This window comes from Rhinoraja longicauda, chromosome 41 (assembly GCF_053455715.1).
Source record: "Rhinoraja longicauda isolate Sanriku21f chromosome 41, sRhiLon1.1, whole genome shotgun sequence".
NCBI lineage: Eukaryota > Metazoa > Chordata > Chondrichthyes > Rajiformes > Arhynchobatidae > Rhinoraja > Rhinoraja longicauda.
Window position 1 is genome coordinate 103,540 of NC_135993.1, and position 26,969 is coordinate 130,508.

General features: G+C 60.7%; 2 protein-coding genes across 2 annotated transcripts in view; both read right to left on the minus strand.

Moving 5' to 3' along the window:
* LOC144611762 (EH domain-containing protein 2-like) overlaps positions 1-864 on the minus strand; it is a 23,584-nt gene extending 22,720 nt beyond the window's left edge. Inside the window, 5 exon segments of the mRNA XM_078431010.1 lie at positions 64-116; positions 118-168; positions 170-355; positions 357-404; positions 406-864. Of these exon segments, the coding sequence (XP_078287136.1) occupies positions 64-116; positions 118-168; positions 170-355; positions 357-404; positions 406-465 (398 nt within the window). The 5' untranslated portion in view covers positions 466-864.
* A 5,760-nt stretch (positions 865-6,624) lies between these two features.
* LOC144611880 (BRD4-interacting chromatin-remodeling complex-associated protein-like) overlaps positions 6,625-26,969 on the minus strand; it is a 70,248-nt gene continuing 49,903 nt past the window's right edge. The window contains exons 9-17 of the mRNA XM_078431207.1: positions 22,057-22,695; positions 20,869-21,097; positions 19,867-20,009; positions 17,795-17,923; positions 16,133-16,194; positions 14,871-15,019; positions 14,006-14,100; positions 11,835-11,937; positions 6,625-10,314 (exon numbers count right to left, since the gene is read on the minus strand). Of these exons, the coding sequence (XP_078287333.1) occupies positions 9,227-10,314; positions 11,835-11,937; positions 14,006-14,100; positions 14,871-15,019; positions 16,133-16,194; positions 17,795-17,923; positions 19,867-20,009; positions 20,869-21,097; positions 22,057-22,695 (2,637 nt within the window). The 3' untranslated portion in view covers positions 6,625-9,226. The remainder of the gene's footprint in view (positions 10,315-11,834; positions 11,938-14,005; positions 14,101-14,870; positions 15,020-16,132; positions 16,195-17,794; positions 17,924-19,866; positions 20,010-20,868; positions 21,098-22,056; positions 22,696-26,969) is intronic.

A 26,969-nucleotide genomic window follows, 5' to 3' on the forward strand; every position in this document is an offset into this window, starting at 1 on the left:
ATTAGCCCAGCATGGAGCAGGTGGGCCGAAGGGCCGCTTTCCGCGGTGTAGATCCTAACTCACCTGTTGAGGAAGGAGTTGCCGAAGGGGTTGAGCTTTCGGAATGGTTTGTCGGGGGTCGACGATCAACGCGTTGCCCGGGATTACACTCTCCACCTCTCCGTGCATGAACGGCGATGAAGGAGTCGGTGGTGGGTTCGGGCCCCACCCGACTGCCTGGGAAATCCTCCTCCAGCAGGTACTGGATGAAGGTGGTCTTCCCAGTGGAGTATTGACCCACCACCAGGATCATGGGCTTGTTGTCGAAGTCGGCGTCTTCTAGAGCGGGCGAGTGGAAGTCGTGGAAGCGGTAAAAACTCCTCCAGCGGCAGCAGCTTTGAGCGATAGAGTCGCCGCAACCCCTCCCGTCACCGTCTGGATCTCCTCTGGGGTCTTCTTCTCATGTTTCTTCATCCAACTGAACATGGCGCCCTTCGTCTTGTCTCCAACACCGACCCCGGGAACAAATCCGCACCTTCGGCGCAGCGCTCGCTCGCTCACTCCCTCACTCTCCCACTCCCTCACTCACACTCACTCACACTCACTCACACACTCACACTCACTCACACACCTCACCCCTCACTCACTCACACACTCACTCACACTCACTCACTCATAAACTCACCCCTCACACACTCACTCACTCCCTCACACTCACACACTCACCCCTCACACACTCACTCACACTCACTCACACTCACTCACTCTCACTCACTCCCGTCCCGGTCTCCCGCTGGAGAGAAGTTGGCGAGAAGTTTCTGGACAAACGCTGGGAGTTGGATTGTGGCGACTGTTGGCTTGAAGAGGCGGAGCCGCAGACTGACGGGGACGTTCAACCCTCCTCCCCCCCCAGTAACTCCCTCCCACCTCCCCTCCTCCTCCACCCCTCTCCCCTCCCCTCCCCCCTCCTCCCCCCCCAGTAAACCTCCCCCTCCCACCTCCCCTCCCCCCTCCCTCTCCCCCCCCCCCAGTAACTCCCTCCCACCTCCCCTCCTCCTCCTCCTCCTCCTCCCCCCCCCCCCTCCCTCCCCCCCAGTAACTCCCTCCCACCTCCCCTCCTCCTCTCCTCCCCTCCCCCTCCCTCTCCCCCCCCCCAGTAACTCCCTCCCACCTCCCCTCCTCCTCTCCTCCTCCTCCCCCCCCCCTCCCTCCCCCCCAGTAACTCCCTCCCACCTCTCCTCCTCCCCCCTCCCCCCGCAGTAACTCCCCCCCATCTCCTCCCTCCACCCTCCCTCTTCCTCCCCCCCCTCCCCTCCCTCCACGGGGAGGGGCGGGGGTGAGGGAGGGAGGGAGCGGCGCGCAAGGGGCGGGGGTGAGGGAGGGAGCGTCGCGCTGTGGGAGGGGCGGGGGTGAGGGAGGGAGGGAGCGCCGCGCTGTGGGAGGGGCGGGGGTGAGGGAGGGAGGGAGCGCCGCGCTGTGGAGGGGCGGGGGTGAGGGAGCGCCGCGCTGTGGGAGGGGGAGGGAGGGAGGGAGCGCCGCGCTGTGGGAGGGGCGGGGGTGAGGGAGCGCCGCGCTGTGGGAGGGGCGGGGGTGAGGGAGGGAGCGCCGCGCTGTGGGAGGGGCGGGGATGAGGAGGGAGGGAGCGCCGCGCTGTGGGAGGGGCGGGGGGTGAGGGAGGGAGGGAGCGCCGCGCTGTGGAAGGGGCGGGGGTGAGGGAGCGCCGCGCTGTGGGAGGGGCGGGGGTGAGGGAGCGCATGTCAATGCTGTTTTAGTTTCTGTGTCGGGCACGTTCTGTTATGTCTTCATTCAATGTTCTGAACCCACCACCCTCTGTCTGTCTGTCCCCGCCTGTCTCTCTGTCTGTCCCTCCCTCTGTCTGTCCGTCCGTCTGTCCCTCTGTCTGTCTGTCCCTCCGTCTGTCTGTCTGTCCGTCCGTCCGTCTGTCTGTCCCTCTGTCTGTCTGTCCCTCCGTCTGTCCCTCCGTCTGTCTGTCTGTCCCTCCGTCTGTCTGTCCCTCCGTCTGTCTGTCTGTCTGTCCCTCTGTCTGTCTGTCCCTCCGTCTGTCTGTCTGTCCCTCTGTCTGTCTGTCCCTCCGTCTGTCTGCCCTCCGTCTGTCTGTCTGTCTGTCCCTCCGTCTGTCTGTCCCTCCGTCTGTCTGTCTGTCCTTCTGTCTGTCTGACAAACTTGTTCCTCTCTCCTGAAACATTCCCCACCCTGGGAAATAAACACCGGCGCACTCTCTCCGCATTCCCATCCACTCCCGCCCTCATCGACCCCTCACCTACAATTTACAGAAGCCAATTAACCTACAAACTTGCACCTCTTTGGGATGTGGCGGAAAAACTGGAACACCCGAGGAAGCCCACGCGGGTCACAGGGAGAAACGTGTAAACGCCACACAGACAGCGCCTGTAGTCGGGTCGAACCCCCACTCTCTGGCGCTGTGAGGCAGCGGCTCCACCCGCTGCACCAGCTCTTTGGATAGATGGTTTCTGGAAGATAAGACACAAGCTGGAGTAACTCAGCGGGACAGGCAGCGTCTGTGGAGAGAAGGAGCGTTGCAGTTGCAGTTCCACGCTCACCAGCAGAGGTCACTGTGGCTCCAGCTGTGCTGGGACTTGGCGAGATGCCAGGGCCAGAGATACTAGAGGAGCCAGATGGACCACTCCGCCGATACTGAAGGGCAGTCCGCCATTTTAGTAAGCAAACCGCGCCGCTCGCTCTGCCTCTGGCAGTGTGATCAGTGTTGTGGGGGGAACAGTATGTGATGGTGCCATTAAAATGCAGAATATATCTCATCTGTCAACGCGCAGATTGTTGTTATTTTTTTTCCTGCAAGTTTCTGCCTACTAAAATGGCGCCGTGACGTACTACGGTGTTTTAGGGTCGAGTGGTCTATCTGGCTCCTCTAGTATCTTTGCTTTGTGTGAGTGGATTAACCTTAAAGGGAGACCCGGGCCAGGCGGGGGGCGGGGCGGGGCCAGGCGGGGGGCGAGGGGAGGAGCGGCCGTCTGCGGGTGCTGCTCCGGGGGACGTTTTAATGATTGTAATTTGCTGCTGTAAAATACCCCTTGGTCTAGACAAGTAGCAGAGGAGGGGGAGATGGAGAGGGGTGAGGGGGAGATGGAGAGGGGTGAGGGGGGAGATGGAGAGGGGTGAGGGGGATTAGGTTGCACAGGCAAGAGGAACAATGGAATCTCCCAACTCCGACTAGATGGGCCAAATGGCCCTCTCCTTGGAGGACAGATTGGGCTGGATTGGTGGGACAGTGGAATAGTAGATTCTCGGAGCACAAGATGCTGGAACCTTGAGCGACACAAAGTGCTGGAGGATCTCAGTGGGTCAGGCAGCATCTGTGGGAGGATTGAGGGACACACGGTTAGCTCTTCGAGTCTGGACCCTTCAGACGGATGGGGGGGGGGGGGAGCTGAAACGAGAAATGGGGTTGGACAAAGCATGGCAATTGCCAGGTGGATACAGGTGAGGGAGGGATGGACTAAGTGACAAAAGGCTGGAGGTATCTTGTATCTTGTGGTCATCACCCCCCCGAACAGTCCACCATGGACTATACTGACGTTGACGAGAGTGGGGGGGCTTTGCTGTCTGTGGGCCTGGGTGGAGGTGGAAAGGAAACAACAGGGCGTCAGATACGGAGAGGAGTGAAATGCAAAGTTGGAGGGAGGGATGGGGGAGAGTGGAACGAAGGGATACAGGGGGTTTGGGGGTTGGCAGATGAGAGGGAATGGTGGCTGAGGGAGGGAGGGAAGATGGTGGAAGGGACGCCAGGACTCTGGGGCGGGGGAGGAGAGGGTCGAGGGGACCTGGCAATGGATGTTGGGCTCTCCGCACACTGAAGACCATGTGTGGTCTTAGTCAGGACTAACATACTCCGGACCAAATCTCCTCTCCCAACTCATCACAAGAGGAAATAACCAAAATGCACAAGAACGGAGCCAGTTCATGCTTCTTTTAAGATTTCACCGTTTATTACAAAACATTTTGTTTAATAAATAGCTTAATATAAATGTATACAAAAATGTTTGACTGGTCAGAGTAGGAGATTGCAGCTGATACGGTGGTGTGTCGGACATAAAGTCGGGGTCATTGACAGAATGTGACCATTTTTGATGCTCAGGGGTTAAGGCTCCAGAACATTCTGCTGAAAATAACCTCTTTAAAAAATAATATTTTTAAACTGTATCCAAGTTGAGCTCTATCTTCAGGATTATATATCTACACAATGATCTCAGTCCCGCGGCTGGTGTGTAGGCAGGTTGTGGGCACAGTATCTATCCCCTTCCTCCACCTGCCCAGGGGGATACTCGGAGGACAAACGCCTCAGTGAACTTCCCCCGGGCGGGACAAGGGGGAAGGGCTTTGTTCACGGCGCCAGCAGAGCCGGGCAGGGCAGAGCAGAGCCGGGCAGGGCAGTGCAGAACACGACAGAGCAGTGCAAGGGAACAGCAGAGCCGGGCAGAGCAGAGCCGTGCAGAGCCGGGCCGAGCAGTGCAGAGCACGACAGACCAGAGCAGAGCCTGTCCTTTGCTTTTGTTCCTCAACGTTTCAAGCTGAAACTAAAATCACTCGCGGCTCCTGGACAAGAGACTTCAATCTCCAGACTCGCAAAGTTGCCGCTCGTGGTCACACAGCAGGAACCAGCCAGGCCCCCTCCCCCCCCCCCCCACTCACTCTCACACTCATTTTCTCGCACCCACCCACCCCATTAGTCTGCATTGACCCTCACGGCCCAAAAGACAACTTGTTTCTCCACATGTTCTCGGCAGCAGATCTCACCTGAAAGTCAAGTCACAATGACGTTCTCCCCTCTCCCCCCCCCCCCCCCCCCTGCGCCACGGGGTACAAGTTGTCCCCACCCTCCCGGACGGTCTGCTCCCCAAGGTGCTGGCTGGGTGTATGGGTGGGGGCTAAAAGGCGACTGAAGGGAGGGTGCTGCGGGCAAGGAGAAGGTCCGCCCAGTTAGGGTGCCGCCACCCATGGGTGCTCCTTCACAGTGGCCGTGACTCCGCCGGTCAGACAGGAGCTGCTGGCAAACTCTGCCCCCGTGGACAGACACACACAGAGTGCTGGAGTAACTCAGTGGGTCAGGCAGCATCTGTGGGAGAACATGGACAGAGTGCTGGAGTAACTCAGTGGGTCAGGCAGCATCTGTGGAGAACATGGACACAGAGTGCTGGAGTAACTCCGCGGGTCAGTCAGGCAGCATCTGTGGAGAACATGGATAGGTAATGTTTCGGGTTGAGGCCGCACCACACAGGGACAGAGCTGGTCTGGTCTGGTTGGAGGTCCAATGAACAAACACCGAGGCAGGTTCTGACCAATAAGCTGAAGTTGTGATTCTCTCGGCCTGCAAACTGCCCCCAAAGCCAAGCCGGGAATCACAACCTATTATTTCTAGGACAGGCCATCTCAATTCTTACAGCGGGTTCTGAACCGTGAGGGAGGGGGGGGGGGAAGGAAGCTACAAACCCGGGATGTGGGAGGAAACCGGAGCACCCGGAGAAAACCCACGCGGTCACAGGGAGAACGTGCAAACTCCACCCACACAGCACCCGAGGACAGGATGGAGCCGGGTCTCCGGCGCTGCGGCCGTGTTGACCAAAGGAGAGATTTCCAGTTGCTCAGAAGGTTACGATTCATTGGTGGTTTGAGCCCCTGAATGTCAGTCTCGCTGTGCCAGAGGGAGGGGATGGGTGGGACTGGGATAGTACTGGGTCAAGGGGCTGAACGGCCTTGTCTGACCCCCAGCGCAGCGATGGTCAGAGACAAATACCTCTCCCTTCGCCCTGCAAGGTCGGCGGAGTTGGCCCCAGTAACCTGTCCTTGTCAGCCTCACCTTGCAGGGTCCTATCACCACTTGCTCAGTGGGTCACAGAGACAAACCACACTGAGATTCCACACCACAGGGTTACTGCTCAACAAGGGGACATCAAACAACCAACACTGACTGCCGTTCTGCAAAGATACAAATGAACTTTCAAACTCCACTCCATAATGCTGACAGACATTTTAAAAAACCTGCAACAGGAAAAATAGTTTTATATCTCATTCAAGTAGAAAATGTAACAGAAGTTGGAGTTTTTTGCTTCCGTAAAAAAAAGATCTGTTCGGTGTTGGGACAGGATCGCACCCACGCGTGGCCAACATTCACAATGGTCCTTGTAGGACATTGCACCGCGGGATCAGCGCCAACACACAGATAACAGCATCTCCACCCTCCCACGGAACTAAACCTTGACCGTCCCAATGGAGGGGGATGGGGGGGAGGGGGAGGGGGGGTGGAGGGGGAGGGGGAGGGTGGAGGTGGGATGGGGATGGAGGGAGGGGGAGGGGGGGAGGGAGGGGAGGGGGAGGGGGGGAGGGGGATGGTGGGGGAGGGGGGGTGGAGGGGGATGGTGGGGGAGGGGGGTGGAGGGGGAGGGAGGATGGAGGGGGAGGGGGGGGTGGAGGGGGAGTGGGGTGGAGGGGGAAGGGGGGGGGTGGAGGGGGGGATGGAGGGGGAGGGGAGGATGGAGGGGGAGGGGGGGTGGAGGGGGAGGGGGGGGTGGAGGGGGAGGGGGGGTGGAGGGGGAGGGGGGTGGAGGGGGGATGGAGGGGGAGGGGGATGGTGGGGGATGGGGGGGGTGAGGGGGATGGAGGGGGATGGAGGGGGATGAAGGGGAGGGAGGGGGAGGGGGGATGGAGGGGGAGATGGACGGGGAGGGGGGTTGAAGGGGGAGGAGGGAGGTGAGGGGGGATGGAGGGGGAGGGAGGATGGAGGGGATGGTGTTTGGCATTAACAAACTAATGGCTTATCCATGTCACCAAGATGCAGCATCAGAACACTTCATCACAGAATATCAGCAGAGGGGTGGGTGTGAACAACCCATGTGAGAAATCAGCTCCAGACACAGACATACACACACACACAGACACACACACACACACACACACACACACACACACACAGACACACACAGACACACAGAAACACTGGTGCACGTTTACACAGAGGAGAGGCAGAGGTACACACAGACAGACATATTCAGACACACACTGGCAGGAGGAAGAAGGGCAGCCCTGTGTCCACGCATCAACACTGTGATGAGTCTGTTCTCCATGACCTGACCGCTGCATCAAACATGTGTACAGGTTCCCCGTACCCCAGAGCTGCCACCCTCCCACCCCCACACCACTGCTGACAGACTGTGACAGTGTGTTCCCCAGTCAGTGGTCAGATACAGGAGTCACTCTGCCACTGACCGGTGGTGCGGTATGTTCCCCAGTCAGTGGTCACTCTGCCACTGACCGTTGGTGTGGTGCGTTCCCACCAGTGGTCACTCTGCCACTGACCGGTGGTGCGGTACGTTCCCCAGTCAGTGGTCACTCTGCCACTGACCGTTGGCGTGGTGCGTTCCCACCAGTGGTCACTCTGCACTGACCGGTGGCGTGGTGTGTGGCCAGAGGCAGCTCCCTGGCAAACGCCGTCCACAACCCATCGTTATTCCGTGAAAATAAAGGGCGACAGAATTCTGCATAATTTTTAAATTATAAAAGTAGGTAGCAATATTTCCCCGGCTTCCACCTACCCCTCACAGCTGCTGCTGGAAATGTATTTTACTGACTGCATGGTTCTTGGGAATGCAATCAAACAAAACATTTCTTCAGATAGATCACTCAGGCAGAAAGATACCAACACAAATAGCAATAGCATCGTAACTCGTTCCTAACACAGGCTTGAAAAGACAACACTGCGTCCATTCGGCCCATCGCTGCCCACCTGTCCCACCCGTGCTACACCACATCCAATCACAGCCCATATCCACAATCCCCACCCAATCAGCGGTACACATTCCCCACTCCCGGCCCTGCCCCCCGACCGCTCTAACGGGTGGCACATGCAACTGCGAATGTGCTGAGAACCGTCACTGCACGCGACACAATGGGCCTCTCTCTCCCTGTGACCCAGGCCTGAGGAACAGTCCATGTTCCAGCTACACCACAGACTCCACCACACTCACTGCTGGGAAAGACTTTGTGGCTGGACTGGTCTGGGGACTGAGCCAGCCATCTGGGTCAACCCTCATCGGGCACTGATGGCACAACTGGGGAATCAGGCAAAGGTTGGAGATGGTGGGTACATAAACGTTGAGGGGGAAGTGTGACCAACTGTCCATACTGGTTGTAATCGGTCACCACCTGGGTAATGATCCGTTCGGAGGGAGGATGGTTGATCAGGTAACCAATCACAGACACATGGAGATTGTACTGAGGATGAAGTTTAGCAAAGGCGGGACGTGGGAATGCCAGCGAGATATCACCCTTGAACGACGTGGCTTTGAGAGAGGCTGGAACATAACATGGGACATTTACACAGTCCCTCACTGTTCAAAGGCTCAATGGCAATACTGAGGATCAATCTATGGAACCTTGGCACATAACGGGGTGGGGAAGAACCTCGTCAGAGGTGAGCTTGGCAGGAAATGTTCTTAACGGTTGAAACAAAAACATGGTGAGGCTTAAAAATAAAAGATTTCAGGGCAATGACCATGCCAGACTGGGCTCATCCAAGCAACGGTGCCACGATGATCTCTGGTCCTTTGTTGGCTTGGGGCGAGGGCACGGGGAAAGCGGAAAGAGATACCACTTCACTCGTGTACCAGGCACTTTGGGGTCCATCAGAGGGGCCAACCCAATGCCACGGTGACCATGGAGAGGGGCCAACCCAATGCCACGGTGACCATGGAGAGGGGCCAACCCAATGCCACGGTGACCATGGAGAGGGGCCAACCCAATGCCACGGTGACCATGGAGAGGGGCCAACCCAATGCCACGGTGACCATGGACTGAGGGAGACCAGAGGAAGACACCAAGACATTTGGATGTGGACTTGTTTTTTTGGTTAAGGTACATTGGTCAATCATCTAGTGAGCTATTTGAAATCCTCACTCTCCAGCTCCCAACACCTTTAGGTCACCTGTGTCTTTAACACGAAGGTATGGCCTCCACCCAACCCCTGGAATAGGTGCTCACGGCGAGGGTTGGCGATGCCATCGCACCAGAGCTACACCAGAGGCTTGTACTGCATCTTCTGCTAATGGGAGAAGGTTCTCGGCCGTATTCAGCATGACTGCGTCTGTTGGAGGCAATGTTTAGGTAACACCACATGGGTAGGTTCACATCGAGGGATACCATCTTAGCGCCGTGCCTCTGTTGGCCGCTGCACGGTGGGACGTATCAAGTACTCCAGTCATCTGGTGTAAGTCCTAGCTCCAAGGCCACCGTTGCGATTGGGAGCAAGGTAGGTGTCCGAGTGTGTGGTTGGGGAGAAGGGGGAGCTAATGTCGGAGGCGTGGTAGGGAGAGGAGACAGGGGGAGCCAGGGATGACTGTGGTTGCCGGAGGTTGAGGATGCTGTCGATGGCACTCTGTAAGTGTTCTGTCAGCGTGTCATCCTGGGGACTGTCGCTGGAGAAGCTGGCGTTGTCCATGTCGAACGACTCGCTCTTGGTCCTCTTTGGAGGGGGCAGGGCCAGTTCCCACGACCCGTCGGTGGGGTCAGCCTTGATGATGCCTCTCACCAGCTCCTCCGCTGGCCGCAGCCCCCCCTCACCCTCCTTGCTCCCAGGGGGCTCCTCGCAGTGGGCAGGTGGGGGGTGGGCATGTGTCCGAGTTTTCCTGCCCCCCCCCTCTGCCCTGCCCCTGCCTGTCCTCTGCCTGGGGCCGGCGGGAGTGGCCTCACACTTGGCCGGCACGTCCTTGCGCCCGTCGCTCGGCTGGCCGGAGCCGGCCGGAGGGGGGTCAGTGGCACTGCGGCCGCTGGGCGCTGCCTCGCGTTGGCTCTTCCTGGGCGGCAGCTTGCATTGGGTGGTGGGGGGGTGCGGGTCGGTGGGCGAGGGAGAGGTGTGGTGGTCCAGGCCCCCGTTGAGTTGCCGGGCAGTGGCGCTGACCGCTGGACACTCGGTGCTGCGGATGACCGAGCTGACCGGTTGGTGCACTGGGTCCAGCGCTGTGTTGTGCACCACCTTGCTCAGACCAGCCTCCTGCTTGATCTTGAGCTTCAGCCCGATGCGACTGCGAGCCTCGTAGGTCTTCATGGGAGGTGGGCGGCTGCGTGTGTGCAAGGTGTCGTCCTCCCCTCCCTCCGGCCCACCCCCCACTCCTGCCCACCACACGCACGGAGACCCTCCTGTCTGTTTGATCACCAGCTTGGTACCGTGCACCGGTGTTGAGCTTGCCACCAGCGGCTGCCGCGGAGACTCCTGTAGCGACGAGCACGAGGGGGGGGGAGACGTGGTGGGCAGGCGGTGGGACCGCGACGAAGACGCCACATACTCGTCTGCAGGCAGAACAAAGCAGAGTGGTTAGTCACACAGACCGGGGCACAGGTACACACACCGACAGACACACACACACACACACACACACACACACACAGACCGGGCAGAGGCGGAACGGGCAGAGGTACACACACACACACAGACCGGGCAGGCCGAGATACAGACACACAGATCGGGCAGAGACGGACCGGGCAGAGGTACACACACACACACACACACACACACACACACACACACAGTCACACACAGACCGGGCAGAGACGGACTGGGCACATTGATGCCATCAAAAGAAACCCCACCCGTGCCTCTGCTTCCAGAGATGAGCAGATTCAGGAAGTGAATGAATACTCTCCTGTTCTCCTACAGGTGTCCGGTAACGAGCACGAGCTTCACCGCCTGGGTCAGCAACTCAAACAGCCATCAGCAAAGGAGATTACAGAGAGTGGTGGACACTGCCCGGTCCGTCACGGGTACTGACCTCCCCACTATTGAAGGGATCTACAAGAGGCACTGTCTCAAGAAGGCAGCTAGCATCATCAGAGACCCACACCACCCTGGCCACACTCTCATCTTGCTGCTGCCATGGGGAGGAAGGTTCAGGAGCCTGAAAACAGTGACCTCCAGGTACAAGAACAGCTTCTTCCCAACAACTATCAGGCTGTTGAACCCTGCAAACTCCAACTAAACTACCACCTGTCTTTTTTGCTATCGGGACTTTGGAAAATTGTTTGTATTGCACTAATATTGGGGCTTTTATTTTAATTGAACTTTTATCATGTTTTATGATGTTATCCATGAGTACTGTGTTCAGACCGGTTTTGCTGCCGAGAATTTCATTGTTCCGTGTCAGTACACATGACAATGAAACACGTGACCCTTCAGGACCAGCGCAGTCGGGGCGTGTGAGGGAGGGAACTACATGTGTGGGTCAATACAGGTATGGGTCGGTACAGGCGTGGGTCGGTACAGGTGCGGGTCAGTACAGGCGCGGGTCAGTACAGGCGCGGGTCAGTACAGGTGCGGGTCAGTACAGGTCAGTACAGGTGTGGATCAGTACAGGTGCGGGTCAGTACAGGAGCGGGTCAGTACAGGCGTGGGTCAGTACAGGCGCGGGTCAGTACAGGCGCGGGTCAGTACAGGCGCGGGTCAGTACAGGCGCGGGTCAGTACAGGCGCGGGTCAGTACAGGCGCGGGTCGGTACAGGCGTGGGTCAATACAGGTCAGTACAGGTGTGGGTCAGTACAGGTGTGGGTCAGTACAGGTCAGTACAGGTGCGGGTCAGTACAGGCGTGGGTCAGTACAGGCGTGGGTCAGTACAGGTGCGGGTCGGTACAGGCGTGGGTCAGTACAGGCGTGGGTCAGTACAGGTGCGGTCGGTCGATACAGGTGTGTGAGGGAGGGACTGCCGGTGCTGTTGGTTGGTCGGAGTGTGTGTAGGTGGAGTTACAGGTGCGGTCGGTCGGTCGGTCGGTCGGGGTGTGTGGAGGTGGAGCTGCCGATGCTGCGGGCGGGGCCTTACCCGGTTTTTCTTTGGCCAGTTGTCGGTCCGTGGAGAGGGAGGTCTTCTCTTCCTGGATGAACATCCTGTCAATCATCACCATCTCTGCCGAGGGACTCAGCCGCTGGAAATTCAGAAAAACTGTGATTGGCCTGTACCCCCTCACTGCCGCCTGTACCCTCTCACCCGCCTGTACCCCCTCACTGCCGCCTGTACCCCCTCACTGCCGCCTGTACCCCTCACTGCCGCCTGTACCCCCTCACTGCCGCCTGTACCCTCTCACTGCCGCCTGTACCCTCTCACTGCCGCCTGTACCCTCTCACTGCCGCCTGTACCCCCTCACTGCCGCCTGTACCCCCTCACTGCCGCCTGTACCCCCTCACTGCCGCCTGTACCCTCTCACTGCCGCCTGTACCCTCTCACTGCCGCCTGCACCCTCTCACTGCCGCCTGTACCCCCTCACTGCCGTCTGTACCCTCACCCGCCTGTACCCCCACACTGCCGCCTGTACCCTCTCACTGCCGCCTGTAACCCCTCACCCGCCTGTATCCTCTCACTGCCGCCTGTACCCTCTCACTGCCACCTGTACCCTCACTGCCGCCTGTACCCTCTCACCCGCCTGTACCCCCTCACTGCCGCCTGTACCCCCACACTGCCGCCTGTACCCCCACACTGCCGCCTGTACCCTCTCACTGCCGCCTGTAACCCCTCACCCGCCTATACCCTCTCACTGCCGCCTGTACCCCCTCACTGCCGCCTGTACCCTCTCACCCGCCTGTACCCCATCACTGCCGCCTGTACCCCCACACTGCCGCCTGTAACCCCACACTGCCGCCTGTACCCCCACACTGCCGCCTGTACCCCCACACTGCCGCCTGTAACCCCACACTTCCGCCTGTACCCCCTCACCCCCCTGTACCCCCACACTGCCGCCTGTAACCCCACACTGCCGCCTGTAACCCCTGACCCGCCTGTAACCCCACACTGCCGCCTGTAACCCCTGACCCGCCTGTACCCCCACACTGCCGCCTGTAACCCCTGACCCGCCTGTACCCCCACACTGCCGCCTGTAACCCCACACTGCCGCCTGTAACCCCTGACCCGCCTGTACCCCCACACTGCCGCCTGTAACCCCACACTGCCGCCTGTAACCCCACACTGCCGCCTGTAACCCCTGACCCGCCTGTACCCCCACACTGCCGCCTGTAACCCCACACTGCCGCCTGTAACCCCTGACCCGCCTGTAACCCCACACTGCCGCCTGTAACCCCTGACCCGCCTGTACCCCCACACTGCCGCCTGTAACCCCCTCACTGCCGCCTGTAACCCCACACTGCCGCCTGTAACCCCTGACCCGCCTGTAACCCGACCCGCCTGTACCCCCACTGCCGCCTGTAACCCCTCACTGCCGCCTGTAACCCCACACTGCCGCCTGTAACCCCACTGCCGCCTGTAACCCCACACTGCCGCCTGTAACCCCAAACTGCCGCCTGTAATCCCTGACCCGCCTGTACCCCCTCACCCGCCTGTACCCCCTCACCCGCCTGTACCCCCACACTGCCGCCTGTAACCCCTCACCCACCTGTACCCCCTCACCCACCTGTACCCCCACACTGCCGCCTGTACCCCCACACTGTCGCCTGTAACTGGTGTGTAACCCCACACTCCACCCCCCGCACTGTGCTCAGTGAAAAGCCTTTGCATTGCGAGGCACATTTCATACAAATGTTTCCAGGTTGAACCCTTTGGCCACTTGCTCCAGTGACCAGGCTTCATGGGATTGCATGCAGATTTGGTTGTACAAGACACTGGAGGCAAGAAAGGACCAGGGCCAATCAAGGCTGGCAGTAGGTGACGTCAGGCAGGGCGGTGGGTTCGTTGTTGGCCGGGGAAAGGGTCATCTCAAGAGGGACACAATGTGGAGAACTGTGGAACCGGGTAAACAACGAGGGTGCAGGGAGGGGCAGAGACAGGGAAGGGGATTTCAATGTTGATGCGGCTGGGCTGGCTGCAAGCTCTGTGCAGTATACGAGGTGCTGGTCCTCCCGTTTGTGTGTGGCCTCACTCTGACAGTGGAGGAGGCCCAGGACAGAGCGGGCAGTGTGGGGATGGGATGGGATTTGGAATGTTGGCACCGGCCGGGCGGTGGTGTGGGGGTCAGCAGGCCGAGCGAGACGGTGGGGAAACGTTACCCTGGCTTCCTCAAACAGCAGCATTCGGTACTTGTGTAGCATGGCTTGTGTCCGCTTCAGTAACTGTGTCGACACGGCCTCAAACTCCTCGTCCACTGGAACACAAATATTCACAGTTAAAGCACTGGATGAGTGGCTCAGTAACTCCAACGTGGAGACTGCAGGGAGTGGGCACAAAGTAGATGCTGGGTTACAAAACAAAGACACAAAGTGCTGGAGTAACTCAGCGGGTCAGGCAGCATCTGTGGAGAACATGGATAGGTGACGTTTCACAGAGTGCTGGAGTAACTCAGCGGGTCAGGCAGCATCTGTGGGGAACATGGATAGGTGACGTTTCACAGAGTGCTGGAATAACTCAGCGGGTCAGGCAGCATCTGTGGAGAACATGGATAGGTGACGTTTCGGGTCGGGACCCTTTCTCAGACTGGAGACAGCTGGCCTTCCCAAAGGGGCGAGGGGTGGAGAGAGCACTTTGTTGTGATCTGGATGGCTGTTAGCTTACCCACAGGGCAGGGTGTAACTCCATGACTGATGGCTGCCTTCCCAGCAAGTCCTTCAAGTGAGTACACTTCCCCCATCACACTCCATGTGCCCACTCGCTGACCACGGGTCTCGGTACACCATGTTTCTGCCCACGTGGTTACCCTGCGTCCCCTCCTCGACATGAGCAACATGTTCGGTGAACAGTTGTGGTCTCAGCACAGACTCCACGGGTCACCAATGTGAACCTGCACCCGAGGTAGTCGGGCACCAGGGGTCCCACACAGAGGGAGACCTCCACTGTGGACCAGGTCTACCCTGACAACACCAGGTAACACAGGGGAAACACGTGGGCTTTGTGGAAACAGGTCCCTGTGACCATTACCTTTCCTGTGCTGGTCCACAGAGGGCAGTGTTCCCTGGTACAGGTGATACGGCAGCAGCCGGTGCATGGTGTCCTGGTGAGTCCGGAATGAGGACTTGTAGTCGGGTTGTAGCACGCCATCCTGATCCCCACGTAGTCGTTCCACCAGCCTGTAACCAGACCACACAACGCTGATCTAACATGGACAGGCAGGCAGGCCACAGGGCCCAGGCACAGGGCCCAGGCCACAGGGCCCAGGCACAGAGCAGCAAAATAATAGCAGCCTTGTAACATGCCCACTCAACCAGGCAGCAACCTCCCCTGCACCCGCTCCTGCCTCTCCCTGTGGCCAACACCTCTAACCCAGGCAGCACCTCCCCGGCACCCTCTCCCAGTAACTCACACCCTCTCATCCAGGCAGCATCCTGGTAAACCCCTACACACCCTCTCTCTGTCGCTAACACTCTCTAATCCAGGCACCATCCTGGTAAACCCATACACCCTCTACACCCTCTCCCTGTCGCCAACACTCCCTAATCCAGGCAGCATCCTGGTAAACCTCTGCACCCTCTCCCTGTAACTCACACCCACAAACCCAGGCAGCATTCTGGTAAACCTCTACACCCTCTCCCTGTCGCCAACACTCCCTAATCCACAGCTCTCTGGTAAACCTCCACTGCACCCTCTCCCAAGCCTGCACAACCTTCCTGTTAAGGGGGTGACCAGAACTGCACACAATACTCCACTTGCGGCCCGACCAACGTCCTCTAACGCTGTCAAGGGTCGCCATTAATTGTATGTTTTGCCCATAGATTTGACCTCCCAAAGTGCAACGCTTCTCACACTCTCGGATTAAACTCCATCTGCCATTTCTCCGCCTCTATCTGTAACTGACCGAGATCCCACTGTATACTTTACTTCCTCACTGTCTGCAACTCCAAGTTTGTGTCATCTGCAAAGTTACAAACCAGCCCATCTACATTTATGTGCAAGTTATTTATATATATCTCAACTAACAGAGTGCCAACACAGATCCTTGTGGAACTACTGGTCACAGAACTCTAGCCACAATAACACCCTTCACCACAACCCTCTGTCCTCTGGGAGTGCCCATTCTAGATCAACACTAAACTCTCTCATCCCCGAACCTTCCAGGTGGACCACCCAGGACTGGACAGGGTGTGAGTAAAACCTGTACAATGATGAAGGTGAGGGGCCAGAGGACACGGTACTAGAGCCACTTGGACAATTGGAGGCCGGGCCGTGTTTAAGGCAGCACTTACACCGACTCCTTCAGTGGCTGGGGTGTCACCGACGTCTTCAAACTTCCCAGTTTACTCTCCATCTGTGGAGCAAACAAACAGCTCAATGTCCACTCATCCCCGATGACCTTCGGTACACAGAACTCCCAGAGAGGGGACAGAGAACATGGCACATTGGCTTAAAACAAAGTGTTGGCCTTCACTCAATCTCGGCTGAGTCTCATCTCTGGGTGATGGGTCCTTGTGCTAGAACGTTCCGTTGTGCAGCTCCTGGTATCAGTGTGGGGAGCTGGGGTTTGGTCTCAGTCTAGTGAGCTTCAGGAGAGCAGCATGCCAGGAGAGAGGTACTGAGGTGAGGAGTGTTCAAACAGGAAATGTTTCGAGGGATATGGGCCAAATGCAGGCCGTTGAGAATAGGGTAGATTGGCTGGTGTGGGCAAGTTGGGCTGAAGGGCCAGTTTACATGCTGTAAGACTCTATGACTATGAAACCCAAGGGTGAAACTGTTGGGCACCGGGAATTGAGGAATATGGGGAAGAACACAGAGTGCTGGAGTAACTCAGCGGGTCAGGCAGCATCTGTGGAGAACATGGATAGGTGACGTTTCACAGAGTGCTGGAGTAACTCAGTGGGTCAGGCAGCATCTGTGGAGAACATGGATAGGTGACGTTTCACAGAGTGCTGGAGTAACTCAGTGGGTCAGGCAGCATCTCTGGAGAACATGGACTAGTGATGTTTCGGGACTCTTATCAAAGTCACAGGAATATGGGGTAAGAGTGAGGCACATGAAGCAGGATTGTGTGAAGATCATGAAAGAAATAGATCATGTAGACACACAGTCTCTTGCCCATAGGGGGGGGATCGAGAACTAGAGGTTCCCTTAAGGGAGGAAAGATGGGCTCTTGTGACTGAGGGGCAACTTTTTTCCCCACCGCATGGTGGGTGTATGGAACGAGCTGCCAGAGGAGGTAGTTGAGGCAGGGACTATCACAATGTTTAAAAAACATTTAAACTGATATATGGATAGGACAGGTTTGGAGGGATATGGAGCAAATGCAGGTGGGACTTGTATAGGTGAGACATGTTGGTCGGTGTGGGCAAGTTGGGCTAAAGGGTCTGCTTCTGTGTTGTATCACTCTGTGACTCTATGAAGAAGTGCCGGGTGTGCCGGGTGGGTGTGCCGGGTGTGCCGGGTGTGTGCACCAATACTTTCTTGTCTACAGATTAACAAAGCGTTGGGTAACAGTATATTCCGGCAACTCACAAGAGCCCATCTGTTTTGTTCACTGGTGTCCTTTGGGGAAAGAGCTCTGCCCTTGTTACCCGCCGGGCCCCATTGGGGCCAGGGTCCCTTCTCGTACCTGGTGGGTGGGCACAGGGGTCCAGTGGCCGGGCCCCATTGGGGCCAGGGTCCCTTCTCGTACCTGGTGGGTGGGCACAGGGGTCCAGTGGTCAGTGGCCGAGCCCAGGGGCCAGTGGCTGGGCCCCAGTGGGGCCAGTGTCCAGTGGGTCCCACCACGTACCTGGTGGGTGGGCACAGGGGTCCAGTGGTCAGTGGCCGAGCCCAGGGGCCAGTGGCTGGGCACCAGTGGGGCCAGTGTCCAGTGGGTCCCATCACGTACCTGTTGGGTCGGTGGGCATGGGCCCCAGTGGGGCCAGTGTCCAGTGGGTCCCATCACGTACCTGGTGGGTGGGCACAGTTCCTGCGGGCACTAGCTGTGTCAATCCTTTCCCCAGGAGCTGGATCTGGATCGGCCCTTTCGACAGGCTCATGTTCAGACCTGAGATCGAACTGATCACCCCCGTCTTGGTCTGCAAAACACCAGGAACAATAAACGTACAGACCAGTCAGGTCAGTTACCACACCCACACTTACAGCAACAAACAAATCAAAGCTGGTTTGTAATCCCATGCCCCAGACTCCTCCCCACCCCCGTGCGGTTGTTCCAGCTTATCCATGCAGATGTGCGACATGGTGGCGCAGTGGGTAGAGCTGATGCCTCATAGCACCAGAGCCCCTGGTTCGATCCTAACCTCAGGTGCTGTCTGTGTGAAGTTTGATCGTTCTCCCTGTGACTGTGTGGGTTTTCTCCAGGTGCTCCGGTTTCCTCCCACACTCCAAAAGGTTAGTAGGTTAATTGACCCTCGGTAAATTGAATCCTAGTGTGTTGGGAGTGGATGGGAAAGTGGGATAACACAGAACTAGTGTGTACGGGGTGATCGCTAGTCTGCGTGCACGCGGGGCGGCGAAGAGCCTGTTTCCCTGCTGTACCTCTAAAGTAAAATGTCTGTAGACCTGTCGTCACCTCTCGGAGTTTAACGTGTGCTACGGACCAGGGTGGCATGGTCATCACTGCAGGGGAACTGGTAAAGCCAGCCCAGTGTCCAGCACAACTGGCCAAGCCCACCCACATACACTGGTAAAGCCAGCCCAGTGTCCAGCACAACTGGCCAAGCCCACCCACATACACTGGTAAAGCCAGCCCAGTGTCCAGCACAACTGGCCAAGCCCACCCACATACACTGCCCACCCACTAGCCAAGCCCACCTACATACACTGGTAAAGCCAGCCCAGTGTCCAGCACAACTGGCCAAGCCCACCCACATACACTGCCCACCCACCCACATACACTGGTAAAGCCAGCCCAGTGTCCAGCACAACTGGCCAAGCCCACCCACATACACTGCCCACCCACTGGCCAAGCCCACCCACATACACTGCCCACCCACATACACTGCCCACCCACCCACATAAACTGGTAAAGCCAGCCCAGTGTCCAGCACAACTGGCCAAACCCACCCACATACACTGGTAAAACCAGCCCAGTGTCCAGCACAACTGGCCAAGCCCACCCACATACACTGGTAAAGCCAGCCCAGTGTCCAGCACCACTGGCCAAGCCCACCCACATACACTGGTAAAGCCAGCCCAGTGTCCAGCACAACTGGCCAAGCCCACCCACATACACTGGTAAAGCCAGCCCAGTGTCCAGCACAACTGGCCAAACCCACCCACAGACACTGGTAAAGACAGCCCAGTGTCCAGCACAACTGGCCAAGCCCACCCACATACACTGACCACCCACCCACATAAACTGGTAAAGCCAGCCCAGTGTCCAGCACAACTGGCCAAACCCACCCACATACACTGCACACCCACTAGCCAAGCCCACCCACATACACTGCCCACCCACTGGCCAAGCCCACCCACATACACTGACCACCCACCCACATAAACTGGTAAAGCCAGCCCAGTGTCCAGCACAACTGGCCAAGCCCACCCACATACACTGGTAAAGCCAGCCCAGTGTCCAGCACAACTGGCCAAGCCCACCCACATACACTGACCACCCACATACACTGCCCACCCACCCACATAAACTGGTAAAGCCAGCCCAGTGTCCAGCACAACTGGCCAAGCCCACCCACCCACATACACTGCCCACCCACCCACATAAACTGGTAAAGCCAGCCGTGTCCAGCACAACTGGCCAAGCCCACCCACATACACTGCCCACCCACTAGCCAAGCCCACCCACATACACTGCCCACCCACTGGCCAAGCCCACCCACATACACTACCCACCCACATAAACTGCCTGCTACTTACAGCACAGTCCCCGGCATACCCCACCTTGCATCCTTGCACCCCCGCATACCCAACCCCACCCCCGCCCGGCACCCCAACCACACTGCCTCTCCCCCCACCCTGCCTGGCCACTCCCCCACATCCCCCCCATCCCCCGGGCCCCTACCTGCAGCGACGGTTGCATCTGGTGCTGCGCGAGAGGTTTGATCTGCAGCGGCACAGCTGCTCCTTGCTGCGGGTGGGGGGCAGATACCGAGCTTGGCCCCGCCATCACCTTGCTGTCCGTAGAGCGAGTTGTGGCCGTGGTACCTGGGGACGGGACAACATGGTGGAGAATGAAGACCACCACAGGCAGCCCAGGGTCTGTCACACTGCTGCTGTACGCACGCACTGCTGCTGTACACACACACACACAGCCGCACGCACACAGCCGCACGCACACACACACTGCTGCCGTACGCACGCACTGCTGTTGTACACACACACAGCCGCACGCACACACACACTGCTGCTGTACGCACGCACTGCTGCTGTACACACACAGCCGCACGCACACACAGCCGCACGCACACACACACTGCTGCTGTACGCACGCACTGCTGCTGTACACACACAGCCGCACGCACACACACACTGCTGCCGTACGCACGCACGCACTGCCATACGCACACACACACACATTGCTGCTGCACACACGCACGGCTGCTGTACACACGCATGCACTGCTGCCGCACACGCGCTGCTGCTGTACACACTCACTGCTGCCGCACACTGCTGCACACACGCACTGCTGCACACACGCACTGCTGCTGTACACTGCTGCACACACGCACTGCTGCACACACTCACTGCTGCACACACGCACTGCTGCTGTACACTGCTGCACACACGCACTGCTGCACACACTCACTGCTGCACACACGCACTGCTGCCGCACACGCACTGCTGCTGTACACTGCTGCACACACGCACTGCTGCACACACTCACTGCCGCACACGCGCTGCTGCTGCGCACACGCGCTGCTGCTGCACACTCACTGCTGCCGCACACTGCTGCACACACGCACTGCTGCACACACGCACTGCTGCACACACGCACTGCTGCCGCACGCACGCACGCACTCCCAACACCAGCCCCCCCCCCCCCCCCCCCCCCGTGCGGCCTCACCTGCTGTGGTCTTGCTGAGGCTGGCGGTTTGCTGCAGGAGGGATGCCAGGGCAGCCTGACCTGCTCCCTGGGGCAGGGGCTTCAGGCCGCTGGGGGTGGGGGTGGGATGGGGCTGGGGTACGGGCGACCCCTGCCCGGCGAGCAGCATGGTGGGCGGGGTGCTGGTCAGTGGTGTGGGGCCGGGCTGCCCACTGCCCGGCTTGGCCTGGAGGATGATGCTGTGCTGCATCTGTGGGGACAGAGAGAGTCATGCGCGTCTGTGCGCCCCGCCCCCAACATCACACACCCCCCCACCACCAGTCTGTACCCCCCCACCACCCCCAACATCACCCCCCCCCACCACCACAGTCTGTACCCCCCCACCACCCCAACAACACCCCCCCCACCCACCACCACAGTCCTGTACCCTCCCACCACCCCCAACATGGTCCTGTACCCCCCCACCACCCCACATGGTCCTATACCCCCCCACCACCCCCACATGGTCCTGTACCCCCCCACCACCCCCACATGGTCCTGTACCCCCCACCACCCCCACATGGTCCTGTACCCCCCCACCACCCCAACATGGTCCTGTACCCCCCCACCACCCCCAACATGGTCATGTACCCCCCCCACCACCCCCAACATGGTCGTACCCCCACCACCCCTAAAATGGTCCTGCACCCCCCCACTGCCCCCTACCCCCCACAGTGTCCCCAAAATCACCCCCCCTCCCCATTTCCTCAGACTGCTTCAAGCGTGGTCTGTCCACTCCCTCCACAGACGCCGCCTGACCCACCGAGTTCCTCCAGCACTTTGTGATTTTCCTCCCTATAAGTTCCTCGCCGTCACATTCCATCCTGATTTGGAAATATGTCACTGGTTGTTCATGGGCCCCACTCCCCGCTACCCTGGGTGATCCCGGTCCCCACGACCCCGGTCCCGTGACGCTTTGACCCCGGTCTCCACGACCTGTGACCCTGCATCCCCAGGACCCCGTGACCCTGCGTCCCCAGGCCCCTGGTGTCCAGGCCCCGGTCCCCTGGTGTCCAGGCCCCGGTCCCCTGGTGTCCAGGCCCCGGTCCCCTGGTGTCCAGGCCCCGGTCCCCTGGTGTCCAGGCCCCGGTCCCCTGGTGTCTAGGCCCCGGGCCCACCCGCCCACCCACCCACCCGCCCACCCGCCCACCCACCCACCCACCCACTGACCTGTTGCAGCTTCTCCATGATGGTCTTGTGCTGCGGACTGGGGTTGGGGTGCGTGGCCATGGTCTGTAACTGACTGGTCACCATCTGGAACTGCTGCTGCTGCTCGGCGGTCAGAGTGACCGTCTGGTAGACGGGCTGCAGGGGAGGCTGCGGGCAATGCAGCTGGAGCTGCAGGTGTGCCTGGGGGGGAGGGCCCTCGGTGAGGGGCTGTGACGGGGGCTGGAGGTGGGGAGGGGTCTGGGCCTCGGCCTGGCTGTGGGGGGGAGGGGGGGTGACCTGTGGAGGGGGGGCAGCGTTCTGGAACTGCATCTGCAGGTGAGGCTGGGAGGGGGGGCGCATGGGGTGGCCGGGCTGGGGGGGAGACTGCAGCTGGCTCTGGATCACGTAGAGGGGCTGCAGCGGCAGCTGGGACGGGGTGCAGGAGCGGGACAGGGGCTCGGAGGGGGGTCGGGACAGGGGCTGGGGTTGGGAGGGGGGGCGGGACTGGGGCCGGGAGGGGGGGCGGGACAAGGGCTGGGGTTGGGAGGGGGGCCGTGACTGGTGGGGAGATGGCAGCTGGACGTGGAGCTGCCCGTCGCTCCCAGCACCCTGGGGCGCAGGCGACTGCGATGTTGGTGTCTTCTGCTGCCCTGCAGCCATCTGCAGAGAGAACAGACACGTGAAGGAGCCGTGCAGCCTTGCAGTGACTCCCAAAGGCCAGGGGAACCCACTGACCCACAGCAACCCCCAGAGAGAGGGGCTGTGCCTGACCCACAGCAACCCCCAGAGAGAGGGGCCGCGTCGTAGCCGACAGCCCCACACGAGACTGCAGCGGTGGGACGGAAAGCAGGTCCCTGCACCTACACGACACCCAGACCCCCTCACCTTCACCCCCCCCCCCCCCCCACCACAGCACCCAGACCCCCTCACCTTCACCCCCCCCCCCCACCACAGCACCCAGACCCCCTCACCTTCACCCCCCCACCACAGCACCCAGACCCCCTCACCTTCACCTCCCCCCCCCCACCACAGCACCCAGACCCCCTCACCTTCACCCCCGCCCCCCCACTGCACCCAGACCCCCTCACCTTCACCCCCCCCCCCACCACAGCACCCAGACCCCCTCACCTTCACCCCCCCCCCCCACCACAGCACCCAGACCCCCTCACCTTCACCCCCCCCACCACAGCACCCAGACCCCCTCACCTTCACCTCCCCCCACCACAGCACCCAGACCCCCTCACCTTCACCCCCCCCCACCACAGCACCCAGACCCCCTCACCTTCACCCCCCCCCACCACAGCACCCAGACCCCCTCACCTTCACCCCCCCCACCACAGCACCCAGACCCCCTCACCTTCAACCCCCCCCACAGCACCCAGACCCCCTCACCTTCACCCCCGCCCCCCCACTGCACCCAGACCCCCCTCACCTTCACCCCCCCCACCACAGCACCCAGACCCCCTCACCTTCACCCCCCCACAGCACCCAGACCCCCTCACCTTCACCCCCCCCACCACAGCACCCAGACCCCCTCACCTTCACCCCCCCCACCACAGCACCCAGACCCCCTCACCTTCACCCCCCCACCACAGCACCCAGACCCCCTCACCTTCAACCCCCCCACAACACCCAGACCCCCTCACCTTCGCCCCCGCCCCCCCACTGCACCCAGACCCTCACCTTCACCCCTGCCCCACCCCCCCAACCGCACCCCCCCCACTGCACCCAGACCCCCTCACCTTCACCCCCCCCCCCCCCACAGCACCCAGACCCCCTCACCTTCACCCCCGCCCCCCCACTGCACCCAGACCCCCTCACCTTCCCTCCGCCCCCCCACTGCACCCAGACCCCCTCACCTTCACCCCTGCCCCACCCCCCCAACCGCACCCAGACCCCCTCACCTTCACCCCCGCCCCACCCCCCCTCCCATGGCACCCAGACCCCCTCACCTTCACCCCCCCCCCCCACCACAGCACCCAGACCCCCTCACCTTCACCCCCCCCCCACCACAGCACCCAGACCCCCTCACCTTCACCCCCCCCACCACAGCACCCAGACCCCCTCACCTTCACCTCCCCCCACCACAGCACCCAGACCCCCTCACCTTCAACCCCCCCCCACAGCACCCAGACCCCCTCACCTTCACCCCCGCCCCCCCACTGCACCCAGACCCCCCTCACCTTCACCCCCCCCACCACAGCACCCAGACCCCCTCACCTTCACCCCCCCCCCACAGCACCCAGACCCCCTCACCTTCACCCCCCCCCCACCACAGCACCCAGACCCCCTCACCTTCACCCCCCCCACCACAGCACCCAGACCCCCTCACCTTCACCCCCCCACCACAGCACCCAGACCCCCTCACCTTCAACCCCCCCCCACAACACCCAGACCCCCTCACCTTCACCCCCGCCCCCCCACTGCACCCAGACCCTCACCTTCACCCCTGCCCCACCCCCCCAACCGCACCCCCCCCCACTGCACCCAGACCCCCTCACCTTCACCCCCGCCCCCCCCCCCCACAGCACCCAGACCCCCTCACCTTCACCCCCGCCCCCCCACTGCACCCAGACCCCCTCACCTTCCCCCCGCCCCCCCACTGCACCCAGACCCCCTCACCTTCACCCCTGCCCCACCCCCCCAACCGCACCCAGACCCCCTCACCTTCACCCCCGCCCCACCCCCCCTCCCATGGCACCCAGACCCCCTCACCTTCACCCCCCCCACCGCACCCAGACCCCCTCACCTTCACCCCCCCCCCACCCAGACCCCCTCACCTTCACCCCCCCCACCGCACCCAGACCCCCTCACCTTCACCCCTGCCCCACCCTCCCAACTGCACCCAGACCCCCTCACCTTCACCCCCCGCAAGTATCATCGGTCTCCTGACTTCCACCTGACTGGGCATCTCCCCCCCACTCCTCACTGTCCCAGCACCAACTGCCCCTTCCCACTACCTCCTCCATCAGCCCCTCCCTGACACTGTGTGGGTTTATGGTGCCCTGCCTCTCTAGGTGCCGAGTACATGCGTGGAGCTGCTCAGTGACAAACTCAGCTGCGGGAATGTCCGGGGCTGCCAGACGTCCTGATCAAAGCAAAAGTCCGCTGATGAGGAGAGGCGGAGATGCAGCACACGGACCCCCCACACATGGACCCTCCACACACGGACCCCGCACACACGGACCCCGCACACACGGACCCTCCACACACGGAACCTCCACACACGGACCCCCCACACACGGACCCCGCACACATGGACCCTCCACACACGGACCCCGCACACACGGACCCTCCACACACGGAACCTCCACACACGGACCCCCCACACACGGACCCTCCACACACGGACCCCGCACACACGGACCCCGCACACACGGAACCTCCACACACGGACCCCCCACACACGGACCCTCCACACACGGACCCCCCACACACGGACCCCGCACACACGGACCCTCCACACGGACCCCGCACACACGGACCCTCCACACACGGACCCCCCACACACGGACCCTCCACACACGGACCCCGCACACACGGACCCCGCACACACGGACCCCGCACACACGGACCCTCTACACGGACCCCGCACACACGGACCCGCCACACACGGACACTCCACACGGACCCTCCACACGGACCCCGCACACACGGACACTCCACACGGACCCCGCACACACGGACCCCCCACACACACGGACACTCCACACAGACCCTCCACACGGAACCCGCACACACGGACACTCCACACGGACCCCGCACACACGGACCCTCTACACGGACCCCGCACACACGGACCCCCCACACACGGACCCCCCACACACGGACCCCCCCACACACGGACCCCGCACACACGGACCCCTCACACACGGACCCCCCACACACGGACCCCGCACACACGGACCCCCCCACACACGGACCCCCCACACACGGACCCCGCACACACGGACCCCCCACACACGGACCCCGCACACACGGACCCCGCACACACGGACCCCGCACACACGGACCCCGCCCACACGGACCCCCTCCACACGGACCCCGCACACACGGACCCTCCACACGGACACTCCACACGGACCCCGCACACACGGACCCTCCACACGGACACCGCACACACGGACACTCCACACGGACACTCCACACGGACCCCGCACACACATGGACCCTCCACACACGGACCCCGCACACACGGACCACGCACCCCACACACACACGGACCCTCCACACGGGCCCCACACACGGACCCTCCACACGGGCCCCACACACACACGAGCCCCACACACATGGACCCTCTACACGGACTGCACACAGACTACACATAGACGGCACATGGACTGCACACACAGACCCCGCACACGTGGACGGCACACGTGGGCTCTCCCCACCACAGGATAGACATTGGGCAAACCACACACACGTTTCTCACGTGGGGTACAGTCTCAGGGAATCGGGGCCGGGTGGTCAGGGTGGCAGCTGGGGTTGGACCGAGCTTCCACTCACCCACCGTCCCAGTGCTCATCACCCCCCAAGTCACTGCACCGCGGGCAGGTGGAAGGGAATACGGAAAGAATCTGCAACACGACACAGTGCTGGAGTAACTCAGCGGGTCAGGCAGCATCTGTGGAGAACATGGATAGGTGACGTTTCAGAGTGCTGGAGTAACTCAGCGGGTCAGGCAGCATCTGTGGAGAACATGGATAGGTGACGTTTCAGGTGAAGACTCTTCTTCAGACTGATTCTTCAGACTCGACCAGAAACGTCACCAGTCCATGTTCTCCAGAGATGCTGCCTGACCCACTGAGTTACTCCAGCACTCTGTGTCCATGTTCTCCAGAGATGCTGCCTGACCTGACCCGCTGAGTTACTCCAGCATTCTGTGTCCATGTTCTCCACAGATGCTGCCTGACCCACTGAGTTACTCCAGCACT